The following is a 22,511-nucleotide window of genomic DNA, read 5'->3' on the forward strand; positions in this document are numbered from 1 at the left end:
TCCTATGTTTGTTGGCTAACTATACAATAAAAACAAACACATAGACAAACACAATTGTTCGTTCACCTACTGTTCGCCAAAATGGAGAATTCCCCATGGACTCCACAACATCTGTATTACCTTCACAAAACACGCACACGCACACACAGACACACACGCACACAGCCTCTGTTCTCCCAATCTCCCTCTCACGTAATTGTCCCCGTTGCACGGTGCCTGCAGCGGTCGCTGCTACTCCCACAGGCCATGATTAATGTGAGTGGAACCATGTTCCTCTTTTGGTTGGCACATTCTTTGAGAAGCCACGGGGGACTCTGGAAGGGACTGATTCAGCACAGACGCTCCTTCGTCCACCCATGGCAATTGTTTTGAGAATCTTCAAGGATGGGGCACATTAGCGGGGTATTAATGTCACGCAGGGATGGACTAACACAAGCTACAGGGTAGCAGCTGATAAGGCCTGTCTCGGTGGGAGTGCTTGGAAATACCTGCACGGTTTTATCTTCACTGGGCAGCCTGCTGCACAGATGGAAGGATGGGGCCTGTCCACAACTCATAGAACACACAATCATGCTTTGTAATTTGCATGTGTGCACACTTGCAAGCATGCATCTTAGGTCCTCTGGATGTACGTGTCAACATGATGTCAAGCGGAAATAGCAAAGAAAACAAGTTGAACTTTCAACAGAATTCCACTTTACTGGTCATAATTGGTACTTTGTAGTCAGCATCTTTATATATATTTTATATATATTGCTGGAAGAGCAAGATGGCGGCGCGTGCACACGCAGCGGCCACTCTCTGTCCCGTTCGGTGTTTTGTGAGTGTTTACTGAGTGTTTGTCCGGCAGTTTTGTGTATGTTCGTCTCGTGTGATACGTCGTGCTACTAGTGCGGCGGGCATGTTCTGCTCAACATCGGCGGAAGTGGGTTTTATGGCGTTCTGGACTTTGGTGCGGAGAGATTAAGGGCGCTCGGACTGCTTCGTCATGGAGCGACGCCGGACTGGCCTGCTCTTCCTCCCCCGGTTGGACTGCGTCGTGAGCTCGGACTGCTCCGTCCTGGAGCATTGTTGGGATGCGTCGGCAGCGGGTCTGCGAGGCAGCGGGAGAGGGGCCAGCGCGGAGACATCGGGCCAGGCTTGCGGCCACCCCACCTCGCCCAGCCGTGCCTTCCATTCTACTGGCGTACGTTCGTTCGCGGGACGACAAGATGGGTTGCGTTCGCCTGATAAGATCCACGAACCGGACAGTGCGTGCCTGCTGTGTGCTCGTGTTCACAGTGGCCTGGTTGACTGTCATCTTTCCGGACTCTGCTGTGGATCGGGAGCGGCTAGCGTGCTATCACTCTTATTGTTCATCTTCTTGTTTTATTTTTCCTGTGTTGTTTACTTGTATGTGCGTTGTGAACTCTGTCTTGTTACCCTGGGATAGTGAGAAACGTAATTTCGATCGCTTTGTGTGTCTTGACATGCGGAGTTATTGACAATAAAGGAGACTTTGACTTTGACTTTGACTTTGACTTTGACTTAAGTTTCATTATTATTGTAGGTTCTGTGTTTATTTCCATAAGGGGCTATGGACGATGAAGCAAGATCTAGGTAACGTGTCTCTCAATATTAGGCCTCAAATATGTCAAGGCTAAAATGAACAGAGCGCAGTCGCGGGTATTTGGCAAGGGGGACTCTCCCAATTGCATTGTTTTGAATGAGAATTACTTTTTGTTTTTTTTTACAGTATTTTCACATGACCCTGATTAACCTTGATGAATAGATATTTGACTCATTGAAACATTTATTTGGGAGCTCTATTTGAGTACCCCAAGTCATATAAGAAATGTGCTCAAAAGTTCAATGTCTAGTTGAATTATTCCGAATTAAGAACTATACAGTTGAAATCAAAACAACTTACTGCCCTAATTTCAGTACAACTCCAGCTCATAAACGTTGGATTCACATCAATGAGACTTAACCAGAAAAAGTTCCAAAGTCATTAGCTGCTACGTAGCAAGGTTATGAGAGTCCTCTTGTAAGAAAAATTGATTTCACAGTTTCCACTCACAGATCTGCAATTGCTGAACCATTCAAAGTTGACTTCCACTATAGACACCGCTTTGAGTACTAATGAAATGGCAAAAAAAGATTTGACTGTTCAATACAAAGTACACACACTTCAACCTCACAACTTCCCAATAAGGAGGAAATGTGAAAAGTGATTATCAACATTACACATCAATGAATGTGCCTTTTCGTGCAAATCCAGTGTAATTGAGATTCGCAACTGGTATATTTACCATGGTATAAATGTCAAGTAAATTGGATACATTTGACTGAACTAGCAATCAGCAAGAGAGTCAGGATTAAGTAACTTGATTCACAAAATCATATGAATGTCTGTGGCAAAGATGGCTGTCGTTTCTTTCCTTCTACTAGAATTATCTCAGGACCTGTTATGTTTTACAAGCTCACACCATGTTTGTTTTTTATTCTAGAAAAATGTTTGGATTTCTACGTTCTGTTTCCTCAGTGAAATATTTATTAGGACTTGGCTGGATCTCCCTGCACGACGGCAAGACAATAGGAGCGCAGAGAACAGTGGAACGGGAATAGTTCTAAAAGAATGTCACCGTCACAGTGACAAGACGTGGCATTATAGCGTGCTTGCTGCTCTGTCCGGTGTGAAACAACACGCAACAGACAATCTCCCACAATGCCGGCCAGATCCATCATCTTTGCGTCGCAGCCGACTTCCTGTCTTCATTTGAGCTGAGGCTTGACTGGGTGATGAATGTCTCCCCTGTACTCACTCGTCTGTCCTTCGCCCTCTTGGGTTCACCCGCCTTCCCCTACCATCCTTCTACTCTGTCCCCGTCTTTGTCGCGCCTTCGCTCCTCTTTCTCCCGAGTAACTGATAAAAATAGAGCTTCATAAATCATGCATCTTCTCTCACAGCCAAGCGAATGAGCGGCGGAAAAAGAGAGACTGAAAGAACGAGTGTAATGTTCAGAGTGAGATGTACAGAGTGAAGTGGATGACATCAAACTCCGGGAGAAGAGTGGCAAGTTGACAGCGGGATAGATTGGAGCTGCAGGGCTCTTGGCTGCCCTCTCTTTTCTCTCGGAACAGGTGGATTCATACTGGATTTGTGCCAGGAGGAAGAAATGAACATTAACATGCTGGGGGAGAAGGCCGCCAGACTTATGATGGTCACCACCACGCCAGCAGAGTCCATGTTTAAAGTGTTGACAGACGACACGCATCTCTCACTACTGTGCTCAGTCAATCTGTCTATCACTGCGGGTAACAGCTCTGAGAGCTTCCCTGGAGGGCAGGTTAAGTGAGAGACTCGAATTCACATGAAACCACCAAACAAGGCACCATGGGAGGACTTTTTTGAAACTACTGAAGCATATTTAAAGAGGAAGATTTTTCTTTTCTTTGCATGGTAGATGTCTAAGTCAGGCTAAAACTAAATATTAACTACATATAACTTGAAATAAAGTGTTCAGTATTTGGTATGCTTTAGTCTTACAAATAATTTGACGTGTTTAAACTTGATTTCTTTTCATTTTAAATGAGTTAAACCTAGACCGGGGCTCTCATTCACAAACTGAAACTTATACACACATTTAGGGTTTCATGCAAAATCTTTTCATTCAGCATTTCAAAGAAACAATCTTCTGGGTCTTAAAAGATCAACTTTCAATGCTACGCTCTTCCAAATTATACATATCTTATCTTTCCTGTAGACTGATCTGTCGTGGACCCATATTACTGATTTCTGTGTCTCTATATCTGATCTCTGAGGCTCTGCTTAGTCCTCAGTACCTCCAGTGACGACTGGTCAGCTGACGTGAGGCACCGGGCAGTTGCGTAGGTAGTGCGAGACAATTTAAAGATTTAAAAACAAACAGAAGAATCTCAAAACAAACTCTAAAATGTACAGAAGGCCAGAATAGGAGGTATAGGTGCCTCCTATGAGCACCACTTTGGAAGCAAGCCAACTGGAAATACTTGAGGGAGGACTGGCTGACTACAAAATAAAGTGCATTACTGTAATCCAGCCCAGATGTAACGAAGGTATGGATTACAGTTTCTAAGCAATGTTAAGAAAATAAGAGACTTTACCTTAGCCAGCTGCCTAAAATGGGAAAAAATGATTTAACAACAGCACCAACTTGTCAGTCCAATTTAAAATCACTGTCCAATTTAAAACCAATGTCAGAGACTTTTGGCATCAGGGGTCCCAAGCCAGCAGGGAGGGATGAACATGGGCCACTGGGACCATAAATTCTGTTTTCCTTTCATTAGAATTCAAGAAATTCAGTGCTATCCAAAACCTTGATGTCCTTCAGACAGGACAAAAATGTCATTGATGAGAAAGCATCCTTTTTATTCAGTAATGAATGTCATCCGCATCTAAGTGGAAAAAAAAATACCACGTTTTCCATTGGCAGCAAATACACTGAAAATAAAAGGGGCCCCAAATTTGAGCCCTGCAGAACACCATACAGCAGTGGGGCAGAGCGCATCTTAGAGCAACCATGGATAACACAAATTCTGTCAGCCAAACAGGATCATCATCACTTTAGTGCACTACCACCAATGCCCACTTGAGCCAACAGAATAGTGTGGGTCCACCATATCGAAGGCTGCAATCAGTCTCCAGTGTCATTTGTCATTAAAAACTCATAACACGACTGACACTCGGTTATGCGTGAGCTTAAAGCGTTTTTCTCCATGATGTTATATCCATCCAGGAAAGCTTTCAACCGTATGTGCATCACTTTTTTCCAGACCTTTTCAAATAAAAGGCAGATTGAAAATGGGTCTCACGATTACAACAATACTTGATGAAATTTGGAATAACTCGGTAGAAAGTATTAGACATCACAGACAGTTTGGATTCTTAAGGCCATTTTCTGCTGTACCAAATTGCCTTGCCACGGCTGTACATGGCTCTATTGCCTCATCCTCAATTTGAAGTTGAAAGGTGAAACTTTTTTCGAGGTAAAATTATTAAGCGTTGTTATTTCTCCAGTGACATTTTGGAGACAAAACTAGCAGTATGAGAAACAATGCTGCTGACCTTCGACTGACATCCCTTGAGCAAGGCGTGTCTCAGCAAGATTACACTGGAACACTAACGCACTCAGGCACATGCACGACCTTGTCACAAAAAGGAGCAACACACTGACATAGCAGCTATAATCCTATATAGTGGAACCGGTCTGAGCCATGAACACAAATTAAAGTCATCCGTGGTGACTGGAACTGCAATGGTATTTAATTTTAAATGGCGATCCTGCACAGAGAGAGTGAAAGAACATCAGCAATTTAAGGATGCGAAGCAAGTGAGGTCAACCTGTGAATTAATAAGTGATGGCTCGTGAGTAGAAACCCAGTCACTGTGGGGATTCCGGGTGTGAGAGTGAAAAGTTCACCGGATATACAAGAGCAAACACACATCAGGCTCTGTCGCTCTGGCAGAAAAATGCCTCCATTTTTCATGAGCACTTCTCCCTGACTTCACTCGCGGTCCTCGAACAAACCTGACGCTTTCATTGCAGCAGTAACCGCAAATAACGGGTCACTGCTATTGGGACGGCTTTTACTGCTGGAAAAAAAAAGGAAATGCTTGTTAAAACAATGTTCTCTGACACTTTTATACATTCGCTTTATGGCTCGGAAAACGTTGCTTTTAAAACTGCTAATATACTCTCACCTACACACTATATATAGAGAGCTGAAAGTTCTTTTTCGAAATGCACCTCTACGAATAATAATGCTCACTTTCTTAACATTTATCACAGAATAAAAAATACACCACTAGAATAGTTTTTAAAGCTCTGTCCGACAATGCTGTCTTGTTATGGATGTCCGTGGCGGAGGAGCCAAGCGCGGGGAAGCGGGAAAGCAAGGCAGGAGTCCTCTCAAAAAAGGGAATTTAAGATCAATAGAACAAAAAGACAGACAAGGCCCGGGATGATTCAAAACTGCTAAATTAACACAAGTCCAAAGATTCAACGTAACAAACGCATAAGACTACACATCATTTGACTTAATGACTAACTGGAACTGAGACAGTAAATATAATGAACCGACAAACCCTAACCCAAAACCAAAAACAAATAATGATGAATGAAGAGGACTGTGTGGAAGACAAAATTTGTGTATTTCCATTTAGAAGGTGGTGTTTTCCATGCTCATCATTTCGGGGAGAGGCGAGCCACACCATGAACTGGTCGCCAGTCAATTGCAGGGCACATATTAAGTATTCATTAAGTCTTTATGGAGTATTCAATTATTAACATAACATGCATTTGAAAAAGCATGCAATCACAGGAAGAACATTGAAACCTCCACACAGAAAGGATTGAGCCAAGAATTGAACACAGAACCAATAACTAAGGTGTATAAGTGAAAAGGTGAACTGGTGTGTCTCTAATAAAATATTTTTACCTCACAGCCATTGAGACTCACAGTAAAATGATTGTTTCCCTCATAAAATCTGGTGTTGTTCATTCCAATTGATGGTATTTTGTTGTTTCTTTTCTGTGCGTGTGTGTGTGTGTGTGTGTGTCTGCATGCATTTGTGACTCACCACACTGCTGAGACGGCTGCGCGCATTTACTGCGTATTTGAGAGCCAGTTTAATGATCGCCGGAAGTCTGAGGACAACCGCCTCCATGTCCTGCTCGCCGCTCATGGCCGCTGCCAGCTTCCCCAATCCGTCCACGTAGGTCTTCCAGTGAGGTTGCACCTCGGCTGCTCCCCCCAGGCAGCTGTGCATCACCGCTTGGCAGAAGCCTCTGCAGACTGGCGGCCCAATCATGCCTTGACAGTGCGGACAGTACCACAGTCTCATCAAGGCTCGGCTACAGTCCCGACCGGGTCTCAGGTGGTCAGTGGTATTGACAACCTCGATGCCCAGGTTCAACGCCTGAAGAAAGACTCGTGTTGCAAGGAGGGAGCGGGACAGACGAGTCATCATCATTTTGGGGTAAGGGCCAAAGGCTCCCGAGTCCTTCCAGGCCTCTCTGATACACTCCTCAGACAAAGACCCGCTGCCCCCGAGCAAACGGCGGTATGTCATGTGAAAAAGGCGGCCGTAGAGCACTGCCACCATGTGATCCACTGTGGAGTCTGAGCCCAGGATGTAGAGAGACATGTCCAGGAAGAGCTGCCCGACCGAGCTCTGGGCTCCACCTCCGAGAGCGGGGAACTCCGACTTGAGCATCGCCAGTGTAGCGTTTCGACCATGACGCAGCACCAAGTCAAAAGCCTCTGCAAGACAAGCAAACAGCAACAAGGGGTGATTATTGTAAATAGAGGCTGCTATGCTTTGTGAAACCTGGGACTAAATTAAAGTAAGCACACTTGTGCAGAAGCTGCTATCGACCACAGCTCACGCCCAGGCACTCACACACAAACTCACAATTGCTCAAGCCAACCCGCAAGCTTCCCCGCAAAACATTTATTTATTTATTTATTTATTTATTTATTTAGTTAGTTAGTTAGTTAGTTAGTTAGTTAGTTAGTTAGTTAGTTAGTTAGTTAGTTAGTTAGTTAGTTAGTTAGTTGTCTGTCTGCATCCCAGATTTTTACCAGTTGCAGATGGACCATCCACATGATTCTTATTTTTCTACGTGTGGCCCAAATTGTCCATCACAGGGATAACAAATATATGTAAGCTTTTTTGTTTTGTGTACTTTCCTCAGCAGATGTCTAACATTCTTTATTTAACTGAGGGCAAAATCAAATTCAACCCAATAACCAGACACAAAATGCAAAAAGGAACTCACAGTGACTGTATGAGTGTATTCCTATAATACTGTACACGAGTCGGTCATAGAGAGTGCACAAGGAAGTGACGAAGGAAAATAATCATTGGCATTTTGAGGCTCAAAGGGTCAATGTCTTATCTCCAAGCTGCAACAGGAGATGAAGGTTCTCTCAATGTAGCCAGCAGCCATGGTATGAAAGGACAATAACAGCAGGGATTTAGAGCACTATTACTAAACTTTGCGGGGGTGCTGCGAGTCAGTGCAATGAAGCTTTTACCTGTAGAGAGGCAAGTGATGCTGAAGTTATACCCCCATGGGTCCACTACACCTCCATTTTGAATGATAACTCCAGCTTCTTGGTGCAGGGAATTGCTAGTGCTTTCTTTGCTTGGTCAGTGTGCCATTTCATCTGATATTTTTAATGTCTGATTTCACGGGAGATATACTTGATGGGAAGCTTTTATTCTTGTCTTCATTTTGCATCAAGTGATGCTCTAAAAAGTCCTCTGAGACAGTTGCACAGCAAAATGCTCTGACAATCTTTCTCACTAGTGCAAAGCAAAACGGGCTTTACTTTGAACATTTTTTTTTACCCAATAAGGAAGTTGATATGCGACATCACACAACTATGCATACCTGCCTTGCTGTGAATAAGAGCTATGAATTAGCCCTGTATAAGATCTTTGAGAAGGGAATCAGTAGGCATGTAAATTCACCCAGTAATCCATTGACACAGTGAAAGTCACTACCAGTGTAGTCACTGTATATACCATGTATTTCAATGAATGAACGTAACAATATGAATAAAGTCTTAAAAGGCATTTCATTTGTTTAGAACAGTTGTAATAAGAGGTCTTCATCAAGCCATGGTGAGCACAAACTCCCGATTAACTGTCTGAGATTTGAAAACCCGCTTAGACATTTCATCTCTATTCAATCGATAGGTCACAAGGTGTTTTTCTCTTGAGCTTTTAAAGGAGAGATATTGGGCTTTGTCTTAACAACGGCTCTCTGACATGCTGCAGTCCAAATACATTGTACACACTGCACAACCATTTTAGATCACCATGATTGTACTGCTACCATGACTTCCCTTAGTAAAAAAAATAATAATAAATAAAATAAAGAGTTGACGCTGTCCTCAAACATTTTAATGTAACATAAAATCCAATAAATTGTGACTTGAATCATATGATTAACATGTTCAATATAAAAAAATTTGTAAGTGCATTGAGGGAAATCTGATCTTTTTGCTCATCATAAACACATTTCTTTGGAAATTGCTATATGGTTTAATTGCCAACAGAATTCTTTCCGCATGTTCTTGGGAAAATAAAAACATCTACACCATCGTCATTATCTCAGTTTAGATCACTATAGACACGGCTCTGTGCATGGGGGACAGGTGCGGGTTTTAGCTGCTGCTTGTCCAGACTCAGCTGGAACAGGCTCCAACTCATCCATGACACAGATGGGTAATCAAATATATATTTGGTTTGTGCTAGCCTGGTGTTTGTTGTCTTTGTTTGAGACAGGCTGCCTTGATGACACACAAACACACACATCGTAAATAATAACCGCCTTTCATCGTTTTCTCTCAAAGAGACTCTGTGTGCATTGTTCACACTTAAAATGGGCATTTTCTAGGGTAGCTATGGTGTGATATGAGCGTTGCGTAGATTTTTACCGATGACTTGAAATAGATGTTAGGAAGTATGGTAATTCAGTGGTTATTGTGATAACACAATGCTTCAGGAGAAAGGGAGGCAAACATGGTGTTATCGCCTTTGTATTTAACAAAATGGTTTGATTAAAGAGTTTTAAGAATAGTGAGCATACATATTTAGACTGCAACTACACCAGAGAGATACAATACCTTCCCCATTCAGCACAAAGAGAAGAGGCACTTTGTAAAGTTCTGGAGAAAGACTAGAGGGCTCGTGATAAATGCAATTCAATGTAAGCAGCCAGGGTCATGGTAAGAAACACCGCAAGCCCATTTCCTGCGCATGCTGCTGTTTTTTTTCCCCTTCATCTGTGAAAGCCTTTGTGGGATCAGGTGTCCTCTAATGGAGGGAGAGGGCCTGTATGTCAGAGACCTGTGACACTCTGGATGCGACTGTCGGGGGGTTGAGAACACACATTAGCAAAGCAGTAGCCACAGATGGATAGCTACAGGGACACAATTAGAATTAGCTGTAACATTTGTCAGTGTCACAGATGGAGGCAAGCTGGCTGGCCTCTGAGACTGAGAGCTTTGCACAGACACGGGAAAAAACAAGAAGATTGAAATAGTTCTTCCTCATTCGCCTCAGCCCTCCAAATTCCAAGGTATTCAAATAAACATCAAGATTTTTAAAACTGTAGCCAAGTGCTGGCAAAAAGGTTCAGTGAGAGGACAAGCAACTGGAGCATAGATGACACCATGGGGTGGAGGACATGCAAGAAAGACTGGCGTTTTAATCTTACAATTTGCTTTGCATTCCTGTCCTCTCAATTTCACAAAATTTCCTTTAAGCATGAAAATACAGATCACACTCAAAGCTCTGCAGAGGGCACTGTCACCAGTGTTATATTTCAATCTTGTTAGCATCTCACGAGACAGATCTTCTTTCCGAGTTGGTCATGTCATTATCCAAAAGCCACCTCAAAGCTGTGCACATTAAGATGATCGAATGCAGAGACACCCCTGCATTTTGTCATCAAAAAGCTGAAAGTGACACCAAACAGGCTTTGCATATAATCTATGAACGTACTGTCATTGAACGTCTTCGATGTTCATGGAGCCATCACATTGCTTGTCAAATAAATCAGCAGCGGGGCTCGTAGCAGTCAAGACTGGCTGACCGCTGTCTGTGGTTGTCTGCAACAGCAGACTCGCTCTGAACTGTGTCTCATCAATCTTCTCGCCATCCTCCCATGATCCGGGTGTGAGGAAAACATCAATAAATAACCACAACAATGAGACTAATCCATTGGGCTGATGGAGTGTCACCTCTAGACGCCATAGAGACAGATGTACAAGTTGCAACCACCTGCTTCTGGTAATAAAATATTGCATCTGGACTAGCTGTCATACTAAAAAACTGCACGTGTTTTTTCCCCCCTACCAATGATTATGGCTATGATAGTGGAAAAGAGAGAAAAAATTAGCTGACCACCAAGGAAGTGGAAATGGAAATTGTTAAAACATAGGTAAAAATGTGAAGGGATTGGCCATCCCAAATACAGGCAGTAGACTCCCATCATTAAAGTTGAGGATAAGAACTCAATTGTATTTTTTTATATTTTACTGTATCCAGCAGTTAAATTTTAGGATGTGTAATTATTAAAACATTCATCAGTGCATAATATATAATAGAGATTTTATATTTCAGAACCTTCCGTTATTTCCTACGGGGGCATTGGGTTTTTATGGCCTGTAAAACAACGGTGGTTTTTGCAAAGGATAAAGTGCTTGAATTGACAAAAAGTTCTTGAAAAACTACAGCCAATTTAAATTTATGAGTTGAATGAATGAATATATTCTCAGCTCAAACGCCAATTAGAATCCACCCGTCCATCTAGTTTGTATAATCCCAAAACATACCATGACGACACACACACACACACACACACACACACACACACACACACACACACACACACACACACACACACACACACACGTAAGCACACACGCATTTCCCAGCCGACTTGAAGAAATGGTATAAATGTCTATAAAAAAGACATTTGCGGTTGACTGACTATAAACAATATTCTGTTTCTCTAGACAAATTTTTCTTAGGTGGGCCTGAACAACTTGTTCCAGGTAATCTGAGATCTGATCACCTGACAAGCTGCTCCAATGGGATGGGCTCGGGTACCCACGGCTTTGTGAGGTTGCGGGTGGGGGGAGTAAAGCAGAGTCGGGTGAGCTGATTCCAGGAACCACACAGACAGGATGTTGCTAACGCCCAGATAGCATCACCAGTAGACCGTGAGGGCCAATGGACAGCGGGATGGAAATGAGATTTGTATTAGGTTACTCCATCTGTCCTTCACGGCATACATAGACCAATAAACGTCGTCACAAAAAATTCCCACAGAGCGCAACGGTAGCCAGGTGGCGACAGTGTGGGGCAACATTTGGCACACCGTAGTGTGAGAGCTAAGTATGACTGACTCATGTCTAAGGATGGGAGACAGTCGTGCACCAGATCATTCATGAAAAACTTTTCCCTGAAAACCAGACCAAATGCAGTGGAACCACAAAACTACAATCTAACTTTCATGTTCCACTATACTTTGTAGTTGTTTTACCGCATTAATTCTCTCGGCCATTTACATTTAGTCTGCTCTAAAAAGCAACCGAGAAAATATACTACATATGTAAATCGATGATTGGCTTGAGAAACCCATTTCCCATGATGACCCGCATCTCTTCCAAGTTGGAACCGGAGCATACAGAAACCAATAGTGCTGATTCCAAATATACCGGTCTGCTTCCTTGCTTTCAGTATTTCTAACTTTCACTATTGACTCCATCGGTCTGTGGCGCTGCGGTGCTTGTCGAGGTCAAAAGGGCCGACCAGCAGGCTCTGACAGAGGACAGGCTACTGCAGTGCAAAGGACACAGCAGGGTGGCGAGGACGCAAGGGCAAAAGCAAAGCCAGCAAAGGGCCAGAGGGTAGAAAGACTGTTTTAGTATGATCTTGCCAAAAAAAAGAAACCTTGAGGAAGTCTTTGAAGCTGCATTCAAAGGCAGCAAGAGTCAGGCAGTGCCAAAGCTGCAAGACACACAAGGCACTTCTTGGCAAAGCACATTGACAGTGTCATTGACAGACACAACTTCCGTCTCAGGACCCCTACCAATCTAAAAATGGATCCTTATGTTAATCCAATTATCAGTGGTAGGAAGTAACAAGGCCTGTACATTCGGTTTTTAGGGATCTGAACTTGAATATACAATATTTTCCTTTTACTCCCTACATTTGAAAAGAGATATCTGAAGTTTGTACTCCTTACGGGTTCGTTACTTTTGTCAACCTCCAAGTCCATTGATTGATTAGGATTTCAGGATCACTTTATGTTGTTGTTTTGTAATGGTGTTGTAAAAGTTAATTATTTTTTATGCACCAATTCAAGAGTCAGTTACTTTTATATGTTATGCAGTTCCAGGGCTGCATTTTAAAGGTGGTGGATTAAAAAGACTTATGTGGCCCATCCCCAGGGAAGGCAATTTAAGACTACATGCAAGTGGTCTACTTCAAATCAAGTAGCCACACTGTGTTTTTCCAATATGCATCTGAGAGGAGGTCCTGTGGCATTGGATGAAGAAGCTCCCACACATGCACCCACTCACATGCGCAAGACCACATTAGCAAAGAAATGTATTTTTTAGATCATAAACATGCACTGACATTTCATTAAGCGCTTGAGCGTTATTTTTGTTTTGAAGTGAAGTGTGGAGGACATAAATGAGAAATCGTCTGTAAGTTAGAAACAAGGGCAACAAGATGACATGTTATTGAAGTTCTTCAAACAGATGGGTGCACAGTGTGAAAGACACTGAGCGAGAGGAACAAGGAGTGTGAACGATGAGGAGATCCAGCAAGAGTGTCACTGAGATAGCAGCTGCCTTTGTTATATACACCAAGGAGGTGATGTTCTCATCATTCTCTTCCCCTGTCAGTAGGATGTCACATAAACTACTGGTGAGATACACTCAAAGGACACATTTTCTCTACTAACTTAGGAAATGTTTTTTTTTCCTAATCAAGATTCAAGATTCAAGAATTTTTATTCGCCATGTTTGGGCGTGCCAAACAAGGAATTCGACTTCAGTACATCACACCCTCTGTTCAACATTTAGGTGACTAACAACACTCAGGATGTGTGAAAAATGACAAATATTCTCAGACATCCCCTAATCTTAAACTCCCAGGAGTGCAAGGAAAAACTCAAACCTCCAACTCGGGGAAATGAGAAACCTTGAGAAGATACCGCAGATGGGAGGATCCCTCTTCCAGGATCATCAAATAATATAATCATTAAACGTTATGCAAAAAAACATTCAAATACTGTTTTTATTTTTTTTTTTAAATCAAATACTTCAATGTGTTAAAAGACTCAGGGGAAGAGAAAGAGCAGTAGCCAAGTAATCAAACTTGATTAACCCACTCTCGCAAGTGAGACACTTTACTTACTGTGAGCTGTTGATCCTGATTCCACCCAAATGAGAATAAAAATTAGCGATTACCCGACAACCTAACTGTTGATAAATTATCAACAATGCACTCATTAGCTTGTCTCTAACGCCTTGTGGTGTTTATTATGTGTATGCTTATAATTAAAATTAAGAGAAAAATGGATGTGAGCAAGTTCTACTTTGCCCCTAAATGAATACTACAAGCTGAATTTAATAAAAAAGAATAGGAGACTTTCGTGCTCTTTTAATGATTATTAGAAAGCCACTAGAGCGCCTCTGGCCTCATACATTCTCAGTACAAGTACATGTCATCAGATTAAATTAGTCGGCACTCGTTTTAGTCCAAGTCCACACGCTCATACATGACGTCATGGAAAAAAAATTCAAATTGTCTTTTTCGTTTGTAGCATTGGTGTGAGAATATATAATAGAGCTGGTTCCTCCCTAATGGGATTTGTACTAATGATAAATGTACGACCGCAATTTGCAGGAAGTCCATTCATTAACTTTTTTTAACCAGCGGTAGGGAGACATTTTTAGATTAAACCAATGATCTTAGAAATTCCACTCTTAGAGCGCCACTCTCACGTCATATAACACAGTTGTACTTTTACCTGCTTCAAAAAGAAAAGGCGACAGCTGTCTGAAGTAGAGTGAAATGGAAACAGGTCAAGCAGCCAGCCAGCTCCAACACTTCACAAGACAAAGAACACAACACTGAACTGTTGCTTAAAGTGGAAATTGAAATCTTGATGAGAACAAAGCATGCTTGGAACCCAAGAAGAGAAAGGAGCAAAGTAGCAGTATAAATGGCTCATTTAAAATTAATTTGCTCATGGTCCTCATCTGAAGAGAAAGTCCAACATTCTAAACACCCCAAATCAAGATGACACTCCTTTTTATATTAGTTGTAATTAGTTGTAATTTTTTGTTTTGTCTTTTGTGTACCACAACTGGTGGCGCAAGCAAATTTAAGTGAGCAGTGAGTATATTTGACCAAAAAAACATGCTCAGTGCACTCATTTCAAAAGAACTCTCTTGTGTAACAATCAATTTGAAGCTAAGCTCTCTGTGATCCTGTCATTAAACGCGCTAATAGCATTAAAGCACAGCAAGCACAGCAATGAGACGCCGATTTTTAAATTTCACCTGCTGCAAACATTACAGCATATTAGTCTCTGACTGACATTTAAAGCCAGAATAGACCTAAAGAGGAGCAGAAGGCTGGTGGAAGCCTCCCACACAGACAGTTGAGAGGCAATAAACTGCAATGTGCAGTGCAATGAGAGCTTCGCTTAGCGCAGTCTCGCTACTTTCAGTCTGCAGACGTTTGAGTATGCAAGTGGCCCCACATCTGTCGTTCTGCAGCCCTTAACAGGGCATCCATTCGTTTTCAATCACTTATCCTGGTCAGGGTCTCGTGTGGGCTGGAGCCTATCACGACTGCCTTTGGGTGACAGGCAGACTCCACCCTGGTCTGCACAAATTGAGAATGTGGTATTGATTTGGCATCAAAGCCAGGCACATGATTAAAAGTCACCAATGTGGACCTGACTAGGAAGCTTGTTTAAAGTTCAATTTCAGTCAAAATGTGCACCATACAAGGCAAAAGGAATTTGTGATTACTCTTGGCCAATCCATTAGGAATGATAATGAAAACAATCAATGTATAAATATACCGTCATTTGCGGACTATAAGCTGCTACTTTTTGCACAAGCTTTGAACCCTGCGATTTATAGTCCGGTGCAGCTTATCTACTACTCTTTTTCATAATTTTTATGATATTGTAAGAGGATTTGATTTTTGGTAATACAGGTAATAGAAATGAGGACATTTCATTTAAAAAACTTGTGGCTTACAGTCCCGTGCGACTTACATATATATGATTTTTAGCTGGTACGCCTTATATTCAGGGTGTCTTATAGTCCAGAAATTATGGTAATTCAATATAATCAAAGAAATGTGTGCAATCATGCGTTCAGGTGTTATAAAAAAAAATGCAAAAAATATTCTTTTGTTTAATTGTGAATTTCCCACAGTGTCCAATCATTGCAGGAATGAAATTAGCACAAAACTGACTTTATTTTATTTATTAACTTTATTTCTTCAAAACAACCTATTGCAAACTGAGGGTTAGGACTGAAAATTAATTAGTTTTCAACTAAGTAGACTGTTTTCAAACCCTTATATTCAAGTAATTCGTAGGGTCCCCACTTCCATACTGTCAAAATGCTCGATTAATGAAGTGATTTGTGTAATTTTCACTGATTTCACTGTTAATGAACTAGCTCAGGGGGAAGCTGCCAAATGGAAGCGGCAAATCCAAACATGTCATCATATTGAAAGACGCTGGCCTAATTTGCACCAAAATCAGCAAAACAGAAGAGTACAGATCTAAGTGTTATACTAAAATGCCTGAAAATGCATTTGGCTTGAGTACTGTGACTGCAGCAACAAACATCAAAGCGTGTTTTTAAACCTCTTTAGAGGGTAGCTCAACACATTGCATTTGATGAAGATTGTCATTACAGCAGGCAACATAGTCTGTCGTTTGGGAATAATGAATTCATTTGGGAGGGGGGGGGATGTTGCTGTGCAATTTAGTGTGACAGAGAGGATCAGGATTAGCAGACAATAGCAGCACAAAAATAGCAATGAGGGAATTGGACACATTTTACTGGATTTTATGAATGAAGGTTGTACTTGTAGGTTTTAGACAAGGCAAGATTTTAACCCCAGTCACTGACAAGCTGCTCATGCATGAGCCAGCACAACAGTGTTGTTGTTTTATTTGAATTTATTGTGCCCATTTTCCAATTCTTCAAGGGGAATTTACTATAGATGATACATACAAAGAAGTAGACCACCCACACCAAGTCCTTACAGCCTTTTGCTCTTGATACTTGTCTCAAAAGCAACTAAGACCCTGTGGTCAGGGGGAAAATATGTCAGAAAGCATGCATGTTTACAAGTACAGCTTTTTAGTTAACCTCCCACTCCCACAATATGTGCTACGCGAATGATGGCTGGGAGGTTCCTCAACATGCACCGGTTATGTGCAACTCTGGACAAATAGTGATGAGTTGCATGTACAGGTTCGTAAGAATGCCAGTCGCGCCACCATAAAATGTATTTTCATGGCTAACATTGTTTATTTTACTGAAAATAAAACCTCGTGGGTCTGGTAATGTCGTTATTGTCATGATATTTTTAAAAATCCACATATTTCACTAGTGGAACCCTATTACCAAGCAAACAAGAAATAACATTTGCGCAGTGGACCTTGTAAACAAATTAATTAGGAGTGCTATTGATCTTAATGATTGAAATGTAGATGAGCCAATTATTACAAAAACTATGATTGAAAAACAGGACAATGACAGTCAGCAAGCATGTGGAAAGGTGGGACCTAAACAGACTCATATATTCTGACGGAGGAATTGAAATCCTGGCTGGGTGATGAAATCCCAGATAGATTTTTTTTTTTCTTTGATCCCCAAAAGAGGATGGCAAGTCAACCACCCAAAAGCAATTTGTTTCCACCAAGCACCATGGAAAGAGCACCATTTTTTAGCACCCTCACAACCATTTGCTCCCAAAAATTGAAATAATAACAGCTTCTTCTCCAAAAGACGATTCAAAAAGATCACTTCTGCAAAGTGAGTGTTCTCATGAGTCGAAGCTATGTTTACCTTATTAGCCAAAGTTTATGGATAAACAACTTAATTGAGCGATGCTGCACAGCGTGAAGGCGCTCCCCCACCTGCGCTATAAATAGGTGAAAGGTAAGAAAATCAGTTGCATGATAGGAGGGTAACTGAAAAGTCTTTGTTGTTTATGTGTGGGATATGAAACAAACACCAATGCCACTTTGGTGATTGAGGTGTACCCCCGCCGTCTCCACCCACTTGTTTTTCACCGCTTCTTCACAAACCCTCTCATCCCAAAAATGACTCACTGGCTTGTAACACACACACACACACACTGATATAACCTTGTACTCTGACACACATCAGCCCAACGAGTTCTACACATGTATTAATATAACTGTCTAGAGTTTCAGTGCCCGCACATACAATATGTCCTAAAGCCAACGGTACATCCTGCAGCACTGCCTCCCATTCGACAGGATTAATTACTCTCTCCTGCCTATGATCCCGGGAGTGTCTGAGCCATGTTAGCTGGCCTCTGCCTTTAGCTGGTGGGCGCGCGAAGATGGCAGGACTTACCCATTCATCACTGTGACTTTGGCAAGGGGAATGGGAGGAATAGGGTCGGCGTGGGCGAGTTAGACAAGGCTGGTGCAGAAGTGAAGGTGAGCAAAAGGTGGTGTGCGAAGGTGAATGGAAAAGGTTGTGGATTGAGACACTCATTAAAAATTCAATGTTGGTCCAGATTGTAAAGTAAGGACAACTGTGATGATTCTAAGCGGATGTTAGGACAGGGGTCAAGAGGGATTTGGGGCTGTGGAGGGAAAAAGAGGATGAGATGGAGATGTAGGAATGAATTACAAACTTGGCCTCATGTCATCTCTTGCCTTTTGACTACCACTCCTGTAATATTCTTGCAATGTCTTTTCATTTTCATTTTTTCATTTCACATGAATGTGTATGGATGAAAGAAGAAGGATTTGGGGGTTGGAGGATTATAAATGGGGACGAAAGGGAAGCATGCACACATGGTTAGACCAGGTCTAATTCATGTAGATTTGTGTACGTATGCACATGTGTGTTATATGTATGTGCTTATGCGCGCATTTGTGCTGGTGTGATCAAACCAGGATTTTGTCAGGGTGTTTGTGGCTTTGTGTGTCTCATTTCATGTATTGGTGACTGAAACACACATTCTTCTAAACTGGAATGTCGTGCGTGTGCGCGTGTGTGTGTGTTTGTGTGTGTATTCGTGCGTGCATGTGTGCGTGTGGGGAGGGGGGGTAGATGAGCACCTTAATTAAACACCACTTGGGTATAGACTGGAGCAGCCAGAGGCAGGACATAACAAGACTGTCCTTCAACTCTTGGGTCAAACAAACTGAAATACACACACACAGACACACAATCACACACACACACAATGCATTGGCGACAGTGAAGAACATAGTCGCTGGAGAAAGCCATTGCAAAAATTGTGACAGGGGTGTGAAATAGTATTCCAGCTCTTTTGTTGGAGTAAATCGATATTCAGCTACACTCTGAATAATAACTAAGGTCTAATTGGTTGCAGAAATCTAAGAAGCCTCCAAATACTACATTTCTTCAAACCATAGGTAGGGGGGTGGGGGGCTCACACAAGTACAACACAAAGTGAAAGAATATGAGGGGGGTTCCATGATTGTGAAAGAATTTTGGGGAATCCGTAGGCGCTGAAATGTAAGTATGCTGGGGTCAACTGTAGTGGACAGTCCAGACCTGTCTTCCATTGAAAATGTGTGCATAACAAAATACGACGACGGAGACCCCACACTGTTGAGCAACTGAAGATATACATTAAGAAATAATGGGAAAGAATTCTACTGCCAAAGTTTCATGCTTATTGAGTTTTGTTAAAAGCAAAGGCTCAGGGATAAACATGTCCCAGTCCCCTCTTTTTAATCATATTTGTAAGCAGAAAATTAAAAGAAGACATCCTGAAAATATGTACATTTTGTTATTTTATTCATTGATCATTCTGCTTTGTTTGAAACTCAGTTGGTTTATCCAAAGACTAGGGCACCAGTGTAGTTACTTTTAAACAAGAGCTCCCATGCAACAAAATGACATGAATCTCAAAATGCTGTTTGTCACTGTGGGAAGAGGTATTCCATAGTCTGGGGGTTTAGGATACAAAATGTTCCGAGGATATGATCACAAATACTGACACAGATCATATGAAGAGTAGCTGCTGTTTGATCTACCATCAGCTCATGGTTAAAATTCTTACCAAGCTGTGCCCAGGTACTTGCAACAACCTGGGGACCACCTCATTTTTTGACTATTTAAATGGACTAACCCACTCAGAGACTAATTAGGGCACGGTGTTCATAAGAGTAGAGGTCAAGTCAAGTCAAGTCAAGTCAAGTCAAGTCAAGTCAAGTCAAGTCAAGTCAAGTTTATTTGTATAGCCCTAAATCACAAGCAGTCTCAAAGGGCTTCACATAGACAAAAATTGACAATTATTCTCAAAGCATCCCCTGATCTTAAGCTCCCAAACTACTCCTACTGTAAAAAAATTTTTTTATCACTTTAATACCATCTATCTTCCAGGAAGCTAGCGGGGTAACGTTGGCTCCGTAAAGGTGTGTTCTCCATCATAACGCTATGCTAATTGGGCCACTCTGTTACCAACTTTGACATGTTTAATGTTTCGGGAGATGACCGATTATTGCAGCCTACACAAGTGCCTGTGACATCTAACCAGAGGCTACACCGCTTTGCATCATTAGATTTGGCCTAGCTCGCATACCAATCACATGTCCCTACAGCATAATAGGCTAGCTGAGGGGGAAAATGAAGCAAATCAATTTGTGTGTGCTCAATCTCTTGATTTTGTCATTTTTTTCCGCTTAAACCTTTTTTTTCTGAAATTTTAATGGATGAGGGCATCTTAACTTTGATCCAAACAATACTATGTAGGATCTATTACTTTGAAAACCATCTCGCTTGAACGCAATGTAGGTACAAGAACACTGCTGATTTGGTGGGATTTCCTAACCACCCCTTCAGCCAAAAAAGTGAAAATACAGCGGAATGAGCTGGTTTCCGGATCAAAATGTTGCCTTTGTGGAACATATAACCAAATAGATAATGTTTGAAGTAATCTTCACATATTATTATTATGAGTGAATTATTAACAGTATAAAACCAATTTCATGTTGAAAGAACTTTTTATTTAAAAAAATATAAACATCTAAAAAGCATTTTAAAATGGCCATTCTAAAATGTCTGTTACAAAGTAGATATAAAAATACTGGGAACTACATTTGAAAACTAAGGACGTCTGTTGTGTAAAATTTCCTTCAGGAATCATGCAAAAGTGATTCTAGTTATAGATGGCCTCAACTTTCATCTGGATTGTCTAAAAATCCTTCATTCTTTACGCACAAGGATAAAGTTAGCCATTGGTAGGAGTGAGAAGAATTTAATAGTGACCTTGGTTACTGATCTGAATGTATGCTTTATTCACGCAAAGGAAATTCTGCTGCATCATTTAATTCATCTTGTTCTTCTTGTTCTTCTTTCAGAATTGTGTCACAGATAAGTGGAAGCTATAACAAAACACACTTCTGAAGGTCTTTGCGTGGCGCGATATTCTGTCTGATGATGGTTTGCACGCACGAGGAGAGCATACAACTCCACACAAACGTTAGTTTGAATAGTACAAGCTCAGGTGTGTTGGGCTTTCAAGGCTGCCGGAAATTCAAATGTGGGTGTTGTTCGTGATAAGAGGGTGAAGCCTAAAACAGCTTGGAAACAAATCATATGACAAACATCCCACTATGCATGTTGTGTTGAATGTTAACCGGCCTGAAGTAGGTGTCGGGCTGCAGCCCACATGCGGTGACCCATTTTCCCCAGTAAGAGGTAGCAATCAGCAGCACAGCCGCTGGATGCCAGAGGCGAGCGTACGCCGTCCCAGCGGACACGGCGCTATTAAAGCACAGGAAATACAATCATGACAAGTCCAGAGGCTAAATGTAAGAGTCGGCAACAGCACAACAGAGGAGTTTGGTCCTTTTTAAGTCCAACCAGCACCCCCTACCCGCGCTTAAACGTGTTTGAGCTGCTTGGAGATCTGATCAAAGACTCTTGTGCACCTACTGAGGAGCTGTTGGTGTGCTGCACAGCATCCAGAACAAAAGAATGAAAGCAAACGAGTTTTCTCAACGGTTTTTCCGACCAAGAGATATTTCTGGGGGAGATTACCCGATCGGGCTGTGTGAAGCCAGGAGGAGGTTGGTGGCTTCCAGGACACAGAAATGAGTGGGTTAAATGGAGAGACTGGATGAAAAGAAGGAGGCGAGGAGGGACGAGTCAAGATGAGAGGTCGCGGCCAAGTGGGAGAACAGACTGACAGATATGGAAATGAAGTCAAGAGGGAGACAGAGATACCAAGTTTTCCTTCACTTCCTCTTTGTATTTACCCTTCAAAAAGGGAGAGAGCGCAGCCTAATAAAACATTTATCATTCCGGGAAAGCGCTTTAATGTCTTTGGCATTAAAAGGCTGGAAGGAGGGAACGAGAGATGAAAAGCGAGAGGGGGGGGGGGGTGTAACGTGGATAGTGGTGAAAGGTGGAGGAGTGGCAGGGCACATGCAAACACACAAGTGGGAACAGAGAATAAATTATGCCTGAAGATCAGGAAAGGCGCTGACAAATAATTTATCAGAAGACAAAGAACATTTTTTATGGCAATTACTTCGGCTTGATTTATGAGGAAGATACTCGATTAAATTAATCTTGATTCCAAATACAGTGTGTGCAAAATTGAAAGTGCGATTTTGCTTTTGATAAAATACTCGAGATCCAGGCAAGTTAAATCAACGTGAACATTAGAATAT

At 41.9% G+C, this 22,511-nt stretch overlaps 1 protein-coding gene across 2 annotated transcripts in view; it reads right to left on the bottom strand.

Moving 5' to 3' along the window:
• gpc3 (glypican 3) overlaps positions 1-22,511 on the bottom strand; it is a 99,409-nt gene that overhangs the window by 50,630 nt on the left and 26,268 nt on the right. For both annotated transcript variants that reach the window (XM_049737355.2, XM_049737362.2), the window contains exon 3: positions 6,602-7,284. In XM_049737355.2, the coding sequence (XP_049593312.1) occupies positions 6,602-7,284 (683 nt within the window). The remainder of the gene's footprint in view (positions 1-6,601; positions 7,285-22,511) is intronic.

The sequence above is a fragment of the Syngnathus scovelli genome, chromosome 1, assembly GCF_024217435.2.
Source record: "Syngnathus scovelli strain Florida chromosome 1, RoL_Ssco_1.2, whole genome shotgun sequence".
Lineage (NCBI taxonomy): Eukaryota > Metazoa > Chordata > Actinopteri > Syngnathiformes > Syngnathidae > Syngnathus > Syngnathus scovelli.